Source organism: Sturnira hondurensis, unplaced genomic scaffold (assembly GCF_014824575.4).
Source record: "Sturnira hondurensis isolate 20B ecotype Veracruz unplaced genomic scaffold, ASM1482457v3 Scaffold0004136, whole genome shotgun sequence".
In the NCBI taxonomy this organism is placed as follows: Eukaryota; Metazoa; Chordata; class Mammalia; order Chiroptera; family Phyllostomidae; genus Sturnira; species Sturnira hondurensis.
Genome location: NW_028076767.1, coordinates 15701952 through 15716697, shown reverse-complemented (window position 1 = coordinate 15716697; position 14746 = coordinate 15701952). Strand labels below are relative to the sequence as shown.

At 33.9% G+C, this 14746-nt stretch overlaps 1 protein-coding gene across 7 annotated transcripts in view; it reads left to right on the top strand.

Moving 5' to 3' along the window:
• GULP1 (GULP PTB domain containing engulfment adaptor 1) overlaps window positions 1–14746 on the top strand; it is a 226923-nt gene that overhangs the window by 127934 nt on the left and 84243 nt on the right. For all 7 annotated transcript variants that reach the window (XM_037043781.1, XM_037043779.1, XM_037043782.1 and 4 more), the window contains exons 3-4: window positions 1464–1538; window positions 7154–7215. In XM_037043781.1, coding sequence (XP_036899676.1) covers window positions 1511–1538; window positions 7154–7215 — 90 coding nt within the window. In that variant the 5' untranslated portion in view covers window positions 1464–1510. The remainder of the gene's footprint in view (window positions 1–1463; window positions 1539–7153; window positions 7216–14746) is intronic.

The following is a 14746-nucleotide window of genomic DNA, read 5'->3' as shown; positions in this document are numbered from 1 at the left end:
TCAAAATGAGCCTTAAAAAATCAGTCTACTTCCCCCCATATGTAATGAGATGATCTGTTCATGTATTTATTTACTTATTAGGTTTCTGTTTTTTAAAGGTGTTGCTCCTCTGTCTTCTACTTTGTAACATTTCAGATGTAAAAACTTCTGCCATTCCAATTTTTTCCACTATACACAATGTATCTTTTTTCTGGCTGCTTTTAATACTTTATCTTTGTCCCTGGATTTAAGAAATTTGGTTTTGATATGTTATGGGTATAATTTTCTTATTTCTTGTATTTGGGGGTTTTTAAGTCTCTTGAATCCCTGGGTTTGTATTTTTGGAGAATTCTCAGCCTTTATTTCTTCAAATATTTTATGCTTCTCTTCTCTCTCCTCCTTCAGGGACTATTTGACAACTTGAAGTTTGTCCACAGTTCAGTGACGCTTTTCCTTGTCTTCTCCCTGCCTTCCTCCCTCTTCCCCAGCCCCTCTCCTCCTTCCCTCTTTCTCTCTTCCCTTTCTTTCTTCCTCTGTCTTGTGTTACATTTTAGATGGTTGCTATGCCCATGTCTTCACCTTCACTACTCTTTTTTTTGAAGTGTCTTATCTGCTATTAGTCCCATCTAGTGTACTTTTTATGTCATACATTGTGTTTTTCATTTCTAGAAGATGGATTTGTTTGTTTTTATCTCCTCTGTTTCTCAGTAACTGCTTAATCTATGCTCTAGTTTCTTGAGCACGTGGAATGTGCCTGAGTGTCCTTGGATATCACTACTATGATGTATGTTACTTTTCTGGATCACTTTTCATTGATTTTTCTCCCCATTGTAGGCTATATTTTTTAATACTTTCTATGCTTGATTTATTTTCTATTGGCTGCCAGATATTGTGAATTTTACCACGTTGAGTATTGAATATTTTTATATCTCTTAAAATATTTTTGAACAAAGTTTTGGATACAGTGAAGTTACTTGGAAAAGGTTTACTTTGTGTGTGGGGGGGTGTGTCTAATTTTTAAGATTTGCTAAGTGGGGCCAAAGCATCATTTATTTTAGTTTTTTTCCCCTTTTAAGGTAAGAAAATTATTAAACATCTTATTGATCTCCTATGGATTATGAAGTTTCCCTCCCTCTCTGCTGGCTGTGTGTGAGCTGTAAGACTTGTCTCTATAAACTCTGTGGGAGACTCCTTCCTACATTTTTTTCTCCTTAAATGTTCAAGTAACTATAATTAGTGATAGATATGTAATAGGAAAACTATAAGGATATTTAGGAACTTCAGAGGAATTTCATTTGAGATATTGTTCTTGTCTGCTGTGTCACTCATAATATTGACTACTTACGTGTCCTTTGGGAGATTTCAGAATATTGTTTGTAAACATTTTTTTAAAAATGTAAAAGACTGTGATTAAAATGCATCTGCACAAAATGTTGATCAACATTCTTTCATTTATGATTTTTAATATTTTGTTATGTTCACAGGCTATAAAGTGTGATTGAACTGAACATCTCTTTGGCCGATCCTCATCATGAACCGTGCTTTTAGCAGGAAGAAAGGTGAGTGTGCCCGTTGAACGGCTGGAGTCAGTTCAATATTACTGTGAAAGGCAAGCAGAGATGTTTGTTAGGCAATCAGTTTTTTCCTATTACCAAACCACGTGGCTCAAGAACGGATTTAGTACAGAGCACGCAAATTTACAAACATTGCCAGTTAACAATTTTTGGTCATCACCCTAATGAAAATGGAGTTATCTAATATACTTTGTTCAGAATACACTTTTCCTGGTTTGTTCTCTGATAGTTTTATTCTGTGGTGTGAAACTGCAAAAAATAAAATGATCTGAAGTTGGTTCTAACTTCACCTTACGTAGCCATGCAACACTCCCGGGCTTACCTAAGGTTATCTTGATTTAAATTCACTCCTGTGTATGTGTAAGTGTGTGAGAAAACTTTACTTTTTACTGAATAATACGTTAGAATTGATGATAGGTGAATTGAGAGCAATGAGGCTAAATGAAGTTTGTTACTAATTTTAAGATAAGTATTTAAATATATATTATATATATAATTATCAGTACAAGAATAAAAGAAACCGCTTTTATTTATTTTTTAAGGGGGAAGATACTGTCATTTTACAAAATATGATGCACTCATTGGAAAGGCAGAAAAATTTGATAGTTTTATATGGTCAGTGAGGATAAAATAATGTGTCCTTATTATTCTCTAGTGGTGAGCATAGGACTCTCTCTTACATAACATGGTATCCATGCTGCTCAGGTTTGTAGGTGACTGGAAGCAAAAGAAAATTGATGAGGCAGGATTACAGATGTGTGAGGGGGGTGTGGGAAATGACCAGTTAGGTCACATTATATGCTGTCGGTTGCCAAACATTGGTCCATAAAAGCAAACACTTTTGTTGTTATTTATATACATACATTGTTAATATATACATATACATATATTGTGGGTAAAAAATGGCTGAAGAACAACAGCGTCATTGCCCAAGGTTCCAGTTCATTTTCTGATATGAATAATGAACAGTCCAGAACCAGGGAATAGATCTGTTCCATTCCATGAAGTCAGGAACAGGCTGTTCTGTCTGTAGATAATGAATTGACACATTGTAGCATGCCCTCCTGAGAAAGGCTGAGATGACTTCAGGACTTTGCACCAAACAGGAGGGGAGCATGGCTGAATCCTTGGCATGATCATGGGAATTATCTTATAATGTTTGAAAGGCTGTCATTTGCTCATGAGACTAAGTTTAATAAAGGACACAGAGGTATAACTTACATGGTCATTGATTTAATGTAGGAAAAACAGTTCAACAAAGTTGTGCAAAAATATAATGGGATCACTCAAAGTACTAATTTTTGTTTTGTTACTGAAGCAAGAGGTGTTCATCTGGATGTGGTCCAGAGACTTTAGGTAATGTGAACTTTCTGGTACTTTTCAACCCTCGCAAGCTAGGAATTTATTATTTTATTTATTTTTTTCTGAATAAGGGGAAGGCCAAGTGACATTTATTATGGTCTGTAATTTGCTTCTGATTTAAAACATATGCCAACAGTAAAATAATGTTTGTGTATTTTTTATTCCTTTTTCTAGTAAAAAAATTATGTAGAAATGATTATCTGAAGTATTTCTAACAGAGTAATAAAAAACCTTGTATCTCAGCTCATTACTTTAATTATACTACCTTATTTAAAAAGGCAACAGCATTCTGGAGTTTTTCTTTTTATTTGATTGTAATTGCCTTTCCCATGGTTTTCAGTTGAAACTCCACATTTCTAATTTACTCTCTATTTGAAGGGAATTTAGAGGGCTTGTCCACTGAGCACTAATCTCACCAGCTGTACAGCAATGTGAGTAACTAGCAATTTGTACATTTGCCTCATTTGAAGACAGTGGGAATGTAACCGGGAGGAAAATTAGTGTAATTTAAAGAATCAAGAAGGGGAAGTACTTGCTATTTTCTACTTTGTTTCATTCTCTAATTTTTTTAAAATTTATTTTATTTTTCAGGTCTAATGACTAAAATATACATATTAGGAAATTATTGCTCAATATTTTACTCCAATTTCAAGTTAGAACTTGATGCTGGAAATTCTACCTTAAGTTCACCAATCACTGCTGAATCTTTCATGTAGTGAGGTTCTCCTCCTAGTTCCAACCAACAGTACTATTTGATTTCATTTTAATATGCGTTGGGAAATTTGAATTATATGAGGGAATCCATAGATCCTGACAACTGAGTTTAATTGTAGCTCTAGAGAATATATAATTCAATTTATTATTCCAATAATTAGCACCGACATACATTCTATACTTGAAACACAGCAAGGTGGTCTTCAGTCAGTAAAAGCTTATATCTTATTTTATAGATGTCCAGTTCACTTATCATGTGCAACCTTGCTAAATCATCCTTTGTCTCAGAAGCCCGAGGAAAAAAGATTATTGTAATTGTTTTTCCCCCTTTTATTAAATCACCCAATAAGTAATTTGCCTGCTATTCTTGAATTGAATTAACTGGTACTTTACTGATTTCTTTGCAAAAGCTTTAATGGTATTAGTGCTGCTTATAGATTTTGAAAAAGATTAAGTGTGTTAGAATTGCATCATTTCACACAATTTTTAATTGGTAAAACTTTTTCTGTCTTCATAATTATTAATTAAATATTAATGAATATGTTTAGTAACTCCTTTCCCTATGTTAGCTTTCTATCTGAATTTTTAAAATACAGATTTTACTTCTTACATAAAAATGAATAATTTAGTGAAAATACATAAACATAGCATGTGAATAAATGTGATTAAATAATTTAACTAATTTACTTTATTTTTCTTAGCAGTTGACATACTGATGAGTAGACATACTCATAGTGCATAGCGCTTAGCATTCAGTATTTAAATATTATTTGCCTTTATATGATCTGTTCATATGCATCTATTCATACCACATTTAGTTTTAAATTTAATAAACTCAAAGTATTAAGCTTTGGGATGTAGAAGTAATAAAGTTACTACATATTTCTTGATGAGGTCTTAATCCAAATGAATTATGAATGCTTAAATTTATTGTCCCAGCAGTGAGAGTGGTTTGTTTAACACTTAAGTATTTTGAAATGTTAGCATTTCTACTGAGTCAGTGATTATAGTTTAATTTCAAGGAAGGGGACACATTCTTGAATGTCTCTATTCTCCTTCTTATACCACTTACATGTATCTAATTGCATTTGTGGGCATTTACAGTGACCAAGGACCATCTCTTTAAATACTAACTCTTCAAGGTCAACCTCACTTATATAAGTTAATATTAAAAATTTTATTGTGTCAGGTTTCTTTTTTCTTTTGCCAAAGTGTACATTAGGATGACTGTAAGGACTTGTTTTGGAAACCCTTCAGGTTTCATAAGTGTACTACCTATACTAGAGGTAAATAATGAGCAACCACTAAACTAGCAACCCTTGATATGTGGATATAAATTTTTTTGCCATGGTAACAGCTGCAGTTTGTGCACTAATAATTTAATATTGCAATTATATTAGTCTCTCATTAGTAAAAGCTGGATATATATACATTCTCTCTAGGTCCTTGCAATATGAAACTGTAACTGAGGTGATATCATCAGTCTTCAAATAACAGTAGTTTATGGAGAAAGCAGTTTATCTCTCTGCCTCAATATTGGAATGAGCCATCATATTCAGACTTCAGTTAAACTTTATTCCTCCTGAGCAGTGTTGTCTGTCTTAGAAATGGAGCCATGAGGAGAGTTGAGTTAAAGGGTAAAAAAAAGTATCTTTTTAGGTTTCTTTTCTTTTTTTAAAACAATATTTTATTTATTTATTTTTAGACAGAGGGGAAGGGAGGGAGAGAAACATCAATTTGTGATTGCCTCTTGCATGCCCTGCACTGGGAAACCTGGCCTGCAGCCCAGGCATGTGCCCTGACTGGGAAGCAAACCAGCGCCTCTTTGGTTCATAGGCCGGTGCTCAACCCACTGAGCCGCATCAGCCAAGGCCTTTGTAGATTTCTTTAATGCAGGTCTTTGGTGGTTTTATTATTTTGGTGTTTTAATTGTTTTGGTGTATAGTGTTGTGATTTATTTTTTTAATAGACAAGGGCAAGGATATATCCCAAATTTAAGTACAAATTACCCTTGAATTAATCATGTCACTATCCAGTAACAATCATAAAAAGAACACTATAACAAAAAAAAGAGTCCCCCACATTAATGTCAATGCCAGTATGTCAAAATTGCTTTTTGAAGCTTAGAATTCCTTGCTTCTCAGAATGTTTGAACCAAGTACAGCTCTCATATACCCTTCAGTAGTCAGAGAGGGCCCTTAAATGCACCCTAAACTGGCATTTAATTGATTCCTCATGTTTGGTCTTCAAGTTGTAAATAAGGCATTGCATTCCAGAAACATATTTCATAGAAATATATTGCATTATCTTTCAAATGATATAAATAATTGATGCTCCAGAAATATGTCTTTTTCTAATGTCTTCACATTCCCCCAGTTTGAGGGGACATATTAATGCTATCAGGCTGTGTTCTGCTGACACCACCTTCAAATGTTCTGAATTAAATGTTTAAAATACATTGTTAGTATTTCAATATTTCCCTACAGTGTGCACTTATTTAATATTTTTCACATAAAATGTTTTGATATTATTCTGTTCATAATATTCATTCTACATTTTAAATTTTTCATGAGAAATTAAATACTCACAAAACTCCATTAAAGGAGACATCACATATTTGAATATTGAAAAAATTTTACTACAAAAACAGTTAAAAAAGTCAAATTTGGTTGGACTAAGCATTAATATTTTTTACTTTTTTTCTCTTATGCATTCAACAAAATATTTGGGATGATGTACAGAATTTATAAATAAAGTTCAAAATTGAATGAAAAGTATATTTTATATTATATCGATAATATACAGTACTAATTAGTTTCACCTTCTATCCTTTTAATTACTTTTATTTATAATATTCCATTACTCTAATCCAAACATTTCAAATTAAGATTGAAATTATGATTATCTATATCAAAACTCCAGATAGTAGACCCTCAATTAATGTTTCTCCAAGTTTAGATTAAAAGTTATCCTAATATCATATTGATTTCTAAATGAACTTAGTAGATTGACTTATTTTGGATTTTTATAAATGTAGTTACTAGTATAATATTAAAATGTTCCTTTACTAAATAGTTAATTCTTTGCAAAAAATAGTAACGATGGGTAAAGACAAGATTACTAAAAGGATTGATTATTGATTAGAGAAGTAAGAAAAATAACTTTTAATTTATGAGAATAAAAAAGAAAAAGTAATTATAAAATTAATCATATAATTGATATTACTCATAGCTCAACTAATATTGTTATTTTTATATATTCTTTAAAAACCCAGTAATAGTTGCATTATCTCAAAATATTTTTTTTTAAAAAACAGGGACTTGTAGGTGAAGGAAAGAATTCTCTAACCACTTTCCAGCTACATTGTTCTTATATCTAACTAGTTTCTCTTTCTTAATTTAGCAAAAGAATTTTGGAATCAGAAACGCTGTCATTCATATCAGATTCCTTAGAAATGCTAATGCATGAATGTGACACACTCAAAACCTGCGATGTAAGTTAACACTGTGTATCCTTTATTGCAGACAGAACATGGATGCACACGCCTGAAGCTTTATCAAAACATTATATTCCCTATAATGCAAAGGTAAAACAATTTATATCATAGTATTGAATTTATTATGTATCTATAATATTGTTAATTTATGGTTGATCTTAGAAAGTTTGTTTATGCATTGGCATTTTGTGTAGAAAAATTTGCATATATAAAATAATTTTTTTAGTATATAGTATGGGAAGTTATTTTTCTCTCTAAATAAGTGATTTAAAAATAAAAAACATGTCCTTTATCATCTCTGTTAAAGTCATGTATGTGTTTTCTTCAAATAATTTTAGTTATTGTTAAAAAATGTTTGTGGTATCATGGCCTGTAGGAAATAAAGTAACCAACAAATTAGTGTCTTTTAAAAACATTTTTATGTTGCATCACAAAGATGAATATAAAAATTAATCTGGATATGAGAGAAATGAGCTGCAATTTTAATGAATGTAGTTATCATCCAAAAAGGAAAAAGAAAGGAACAAACAAAATTCACACTATTAAAAAAACAGAAAAAAGGTGTATTTTTTGGGTGAAGTTTTTGTTCGGTTTGCTGCATTTTAAAAAACAAAAACAGTCTGTGCTCTGCGTCTTCAAAGATTCAGTTCATTGTTCTTGGAGAGCTAGAGGAATGAATGCGCTATACAAAATAGTCTTTAAAGAAAGGTGTTATTTTTGGGTTATTGAGTACCGAATCTGAAGTAGATTTGAGAGAAATCTGAGTTTAAATATGGAAAAGACAGAAGTGAATTAAAGGGTTGGGTTTGGGAATAGGAAAGTTGGTCACACTCAAGCAAGTGAACTTTGGATAGTGTTGACAGGAAATATAAAATGATAAAATTATTTTTATAGGAGAAGTTAAGAGCTTATAAGTTAATACACATTATATGCTGGTATATAAGGAGATTAGATATGAGAAATGATTTCAGGAAAAAGTTTTTAGTTATTGAACAGAAAGTCGATGGTATTTCACAGGGCACCTCGAGAGTGCTTGTGTGGGTCTGAATCAGCAGGGGGACGCATTTACTAGTCCGTCCAGAAGTTCTCCCCGAGCTGCTACTCAGCAGCGAATTTGTAGAGTGAAGCAACTATGTGTTTTTTTTACTGACTTTGCAGCAAAAATAAAAATGCTTTAAAATACTTTCTCTGTAAAACTAATATATTTGACATCACTACAATACTTACAGATTTCTCTGTAAAGTTAACATGAGGATTTAATTGCCATGATGTAGCATGTAAAGTTTAGTTAATGAGAAAAATTTTAGCAATACCCTTCTCTTCCACAGGTATTCTTTATTAGCTGTCGAGAAACCCTATGAAAACTATGTAGAAACAAATCTCAAAAACTACTGTCATTTTAAAGTGTATACTCTTTTTTTTTTCAATAACAATTGTAGTAAAATTCTGTCCTTCAAGAGAAGCTGGCACAGGTTATTTATTTTTGTATATGATTGAAATGTTTCATTTCGACAAAAAAAAGGTTTATATGGGATTGAAAGATTCTAATTAGAACTACCTTGAACTTTAACTCTGTGGGTTAATGTGACAGTGGAGATCTGCTCGTCTCCGTGAAAAAGTTGCCTGTGCTAATTCACAGGCACATAACAACCATAAGTCATCCCACACTGTAGAGGCCACAGAAGCTCCTTCCCAGGCTGGGCTTGGGGAAGTGTGGAAGGGCAGGTTGGTTTTGGCCGCTCCAGTACGGCCTCCTGATTGATAATGTGTATGATGTATACCAAGTAGTGTTACAACTATATGAAGAGCTTTTTCCTTTTTCTGAATTTCCTCCTTTGTAGCCCTTTTTAAATTAACCATTTAGTAGTTATTTTTTGAAAATTTTTTTATTTCTCTTATTAGGACACATTCCACTTGACAACCAAATCCATGTCCATGGGAAGTACCTTAGCACAACAGAAAAAATACAGACCGTAGACATAAGAGTGTTAGATAAGTATTAGAAGAACGTCTGTAATAAAATAGTTGCTCAAAAAACATTAGAAAGTATTCATTTATCTTTTTATTTTTCACAGGATTTGCCAAAGTTCCTGTCTCATAGTAGGCATTCAGCATATATGTAGTTAAATGATTTATTTATTTTTAGAGAGAGGGGAAGGGAGGGAGAAATAGAGGGAGAGAAACCTGGCCTGCACCCCAGGCATGTGCCCTAAGCAGAAATTGAACCATTGACTTTTCTTTGTGGGATGACACCCGATTCACTGAGCCACACCAGCCAGGGCCGGTACATATGTACTTTAATGAATGAATGCATAAAACCCTTTCCAAGGTAATTAACAGAATCGTTACATTTCATTTACCCTTAATATGTGCCAGGAACTATGCTGGTTTGTTTTTACACAATCTCATTTAATATTTGCCATGACTCTGTAGAGATTATTAATCTTTGCATAGGAGAAAACTTCACATTTTATATGAGAAAACTAAAGCTAAAAGATTAAGTAATTGGCCCACTGTCACAGAGCTAATAAGACAGACCCAGATTTAAAAACTGAAGTTTATCTGAGTTTTAAAGCTTTGCTTACTTTTATGTATATAATACCACTTGGCCATTCACTCATTCATTAAACAACCGTTACATATAAGGTGCAATTGCTGAAACTTCATGAATGTTAGTGACACTTCAGAGCTGTATGACACAGGCTTGTATTTTTATGGATCTTATTGTCACAGGCTATCATACAAAAAATAAGTACTATAAAAAGGAGATCATGTTCTGTGCTATTCAAACGGCATGTAACAGAAGGCTCTAAAGATTCGGAGAGTGCTATCTTTGGGTTATGAACGGGGGAGTGAAGCAAGATCACAACAAGGCTGAAGTGACCCGTTCAAGCTGAGACATCCGGAGGAGGAGCAGCAGGAATTGGCAGGAGTTGGCTGGACCGTAAAGGACCGTAAATGATCATGTAAAGTACTTTATCCGTTAAACTTCCATCTGAGAAACAAAACTAGTAGGGTGAGCAGACAGACACCCACTTTCCTTGTCCCGGCAAGTCTGAGATCTGTGTGGCAGGCCATCAGGAAAGGCAGGCTGGATACTGCTGGGCACAAACTAAACTCAGGGAGAAGTTCTTCTTCAGCAGTCTGTCTCCTGTCTGTTCATTAGGCCTTTAGATGGATTTTATGAAGCCCACCCGGGTTATTCTGCATCACCTGTTTTATAAAAAAAGGGTGATTATAGCTGTGAATAATACCTACAAAACAACAACTCCATAGCAACACTTAGATTCGTGTTTGATTAAATAACTGGATAGGATAACCTGGCCAAGCTGACAATGACCATCACAAATACTGATGCCAGACAAGGCTAAAAATAAAATAAATTGGGAAGGCTTTGAATGGCAGGAAAAGCAGTTTGAGCAGTGAACTAATCAAATAGAATTTTAGAAAAATAAATTTATAGTGATCTGAAAGTTGATTTGAATCAAGAGGGATAGGATGACATTGAACTTCTTAGGAAGTTGCAGCAGGTCCTGAAATAATAGTTTCATTCAATGTTGTTTCATTGCAACATTGCTGAGAAGCTGTAGGAGCATAACTCTTTACATTAATCAGCCTATGGTGAGATTGGTTATGTCACATATTGTTTTGCTTTAAGCTGCCAAGTCCATTGATGGTAAGTGAGGACTTAATGTATTTTAATGGTCCAAGTGTGTGGTCATAAGTTTCTACAGGGTAGCAGATAAGCATACAGTGAAAAACAAAGATGTATTAAATGTTTAAGGTGAAGAATTGGTGCAACAGAAAAATAATTTATATGTAGGGAAAAAAATTCTATTTTCATCCTGGCTAAAAGGGAGAATAAATCATACCATTAGAAGATTCCCACCACTTCACTCACTTTTGGCATCTACTGGTTGCAAATTAATCTGATAAATTTAACAGAGTTATTTAAAAATGTAATTCTACTGAAGTAAATATATAATAACATTTGCATTTAGATATTTTCCATTTTAAAGTAATAGTTTTCTGCTTAATGTTGTAATTTCTTTAGTTTTTTTAAACATATCTTTAGTTCCACACTTTCACTTTATAGAACATTCTGCGTCAAAAATTCACATTTAATATTCATAGTATACTTATTTCAGGTCATATGTGGATATAAAATTGTAGTTGGTTTCAAAGTTTTATGTAGGGTTCATTGGTTTTCAGGATTTTTTTAATGAGCAGTAATAGCATTAATACTAATGCATTGGTAATTCTGCATGTTATTCTGTATACTCTGTAGTTATGTTTTTCAAACAGTTTTACTCCATGAAAATAATTGGTTATGAAATCAGTGCAGCAGATCATGGAAAGCATTTAAAGATAAATAGAACAAAAAAGAAAGAGAAAAAAAACTTTCAGAATGTATATGCTAAAATCAATTTGTTGTATGAAATTGTGACTTTTAATCATAAGGGTTAGAAAGTCACTGCCTTTAAACAGTAATCTGCCTTTAAATAGCACAAAAGACTTCATCATATTTAACTAATTTAAATTATAAAATAATAAGGGGGGGACTGCTTAAAAGAGCAAATAAAATTTTAATAAAAGATTCACATGTAAGTTTATCTACATGTCTTTGTTGAATATAACATCTTAAAATGACTTCTGAAATATACATACAAATATTGTAAGAGTGATACAGAAATATAGTAAAGTGTAGAATATAGGTTTATGCACTCATTCATTCATACCTAGACTTACTCATTTAAATCAAGCTCCTACTATATGCCAGGTCCTGATCTAGACAATAGGACTTAATTAGTGAACCAAATAGATAAAATCCTGCCCTCTTAAGACTTACATATAATAACAGTCATAATACTTTTTTGAGCGATACCAGTAAGAAAATAAATAATAAATATATGTATATAGTATATTATATAGTGTGTATGTATATATAGGTATATGTAACATAGGATAAACAATGTTTTATATTTTAATAAATTGTTCCAGGCTATAGCAGTTGCTTGGAGAAGAATAAAGCAGGATGTTGAGGACTGGGAGAAGTGAGGAAAAGGATGCTATGTTACCTAAAGTGGTCAGGAAAGATCTCCGAGGGCAGAGGCCTAGAGGAAGAGAGGGAGTGAGGCATGTGACTGCAAGGGAGAAGAGTATACCTTCCAGATATGGAAGAGCATTGACTAGCACATGCAAGGGGGCCATCCTCATCTGGGAAAGGACTATCCAGGGGTCAGGTGGCTGAAATGCAGGGAAATTGTAGCAAATATCCGACAGGCCCATGTGCAGTAGAGCAGATGGAGTGGCGGGCATCTTCTTGTGATCATAAGGCCTCGTAGGGCAGTGAAAATTTGAGAAGCCCTCTATTAGAGAGTTGAGAGAAAGAGTGGTGAAATCTGAGACAAGTTTTTAATAGGAATTGGCTGTAAGGAGGCAAAGGTGGTCACACATCAAGAGTTCAGCACAGGATTCCAGGCAAAGGAAGTGTGACTGTGGCTTGAGATGGAGTAGGATTCAGAGAAACGTACTGGGCATCTGGGTATGTTAGATAGATCTTGTGTTAGCTTTCTATTGCTGCTATAATTAGAACACTAAAGCAGAAATTTTAAAATACTTTTTGACCACATTTACCAAAGACTGTAGTATTTTCCATTCTTTCCAATTTGTGAAGAAACTGCTGAAATGTCTTCTTTATAAAGGCAAAATACTGAAAACACTTTTCTTTCAGTGAATTTGTTATTTCGTTGGTGTCAGATAGACAATCTCTAGATGGAGAATTGTACAAATCCTTCATAAAAAGCACTTATTTATTAAATGTTTTATTCTAAATGTGTAATTATCCACAAAAAAGCTGATGTGTTCATTTTTTATGAGGCATCCAGCTTTGTTAAAATATATGAGAATGAAATTCTATGGAGATTATTACATGACTTCGCACCATGCGGCACTAAAGAAAGTCAGCATTCCCGGATTATCTGCTGACCATGTTCCAAGTCCTAGAAGTAAGTGAATCCAAAATAAATAGGAACATGGATCTTGACCCTAAAAACTCACAACTTCTCTGGGGAGAGAGAACAGACACATAAAATGAAGGATTTGGGTAAAAAAAACTAAGACGAGATGATAACTAGCAAAATAAAATATGAATGTCAAAAAGAGGCTTAAAAAGAAAAATTACATTGTATTTCGGTGATTTCTGGGGATGTCAGAGTTGCACATGTGAAACATACACTGTTTGCCACTGTGTGTGTTTGATAAGACAGAAGGCAGACAGAGCCGTGACCCGCGGGAACTTCCCGACTCGGTGAGTTCTGCGGTTTCTAGCCAGGCTTGCACAACCTTCACAGCCGATTCTTCCTCCGTAGTTTCATCTTATAAACTCTTATCTGGCTTAAAAAACAAACAAAAAACCCCAGAAAACAACAAAGAACAAGAACAAAAAAAGATGTAATCTCAGATCTGACAGTTAGTGGTTAGAACTTGAATGTTCTAATCTGTAGTAGTTGAAACCCACATCTTAGTCAGTGACGTTTGAAACTTATAGCAAAACCTGGTTAGTAGTCATTGATACAGGGAACTCAGAACCTGGATATGTGGTATGCTCAGGTGCTCCCCCCAAACCAATGGTCTACCCCAGCAGCTCCATTGATGTTATCAGAATTTTATAGCCATGTAGTTGCTGTATCCTCTTATAGGATCACAGCCACCACTCTTATCAGTCTATTTAAGTTTAAATTTCAGCTCCCCCAACTAATATCTGAATCATGTAATTTTTCTATCTTTGAGTTTTCTCATTTGTAAAGTGAGATTAATAACTGTACTTACCTCTCTAAGCTAGTAAGAGGCTTAAATGAGTTAATATAACAAGAATGGTTTTCATGACATCGATGTAACCTGGCAGCCAAGAAGAGTAGACTGGAATGCACATGAGTGAGTAATGATGATTTCATGGTATTAGTCAGTGCAGGTGGTAGATGCTATTGAGTGAGCGTGTGTACTGTGTGGCCAACACATTCAAAATGACTGCATGAGTAGGGCAAAAAGTCTGCATCAAATTCTGCATTAAGCTTGAACATTCCTCCATGGAAACTATTGAGATGATTCAGAAGGCCACAGCTATGTACAAGTGGTGATTGGCAGCTTCATCACACCATTCCCACTCATGCATCCCATCTAATGCAGAGGTTTTTGGCAAAACATCAAATCACCCAGGTGACTCAGCCCCACTACAGCCCAGATTTGGTGCTCTGCGACTTCTGACTTTTCCCAAAACTAAAATTACCTTTGAAAGGGAAGAGATTTCAGACCACGGATGAGATTGTACAAAATATGATGGGGCAACTGATGGTGACTGGGAGAACTGCATGGGGTCCCAAGGTGCCAACTTTGAAGGGGACTGAGGTGTCATTGTCTTATGTACATTGTTTCTTGTTTCTTATATCTTCTTCAATAAATGTCCCTATTTTCATATATGGTTGGATACCTTGTGGACATACCTCATTTGAAAAAAAAAAAAAACCCTTAGATCAGTGTCTGGTGTATCCAAAGCTTATTTTAATTGATACATTTATTACAGAAAGCATCTCTCTACACTGTAGTTGCACTAGTTATTATT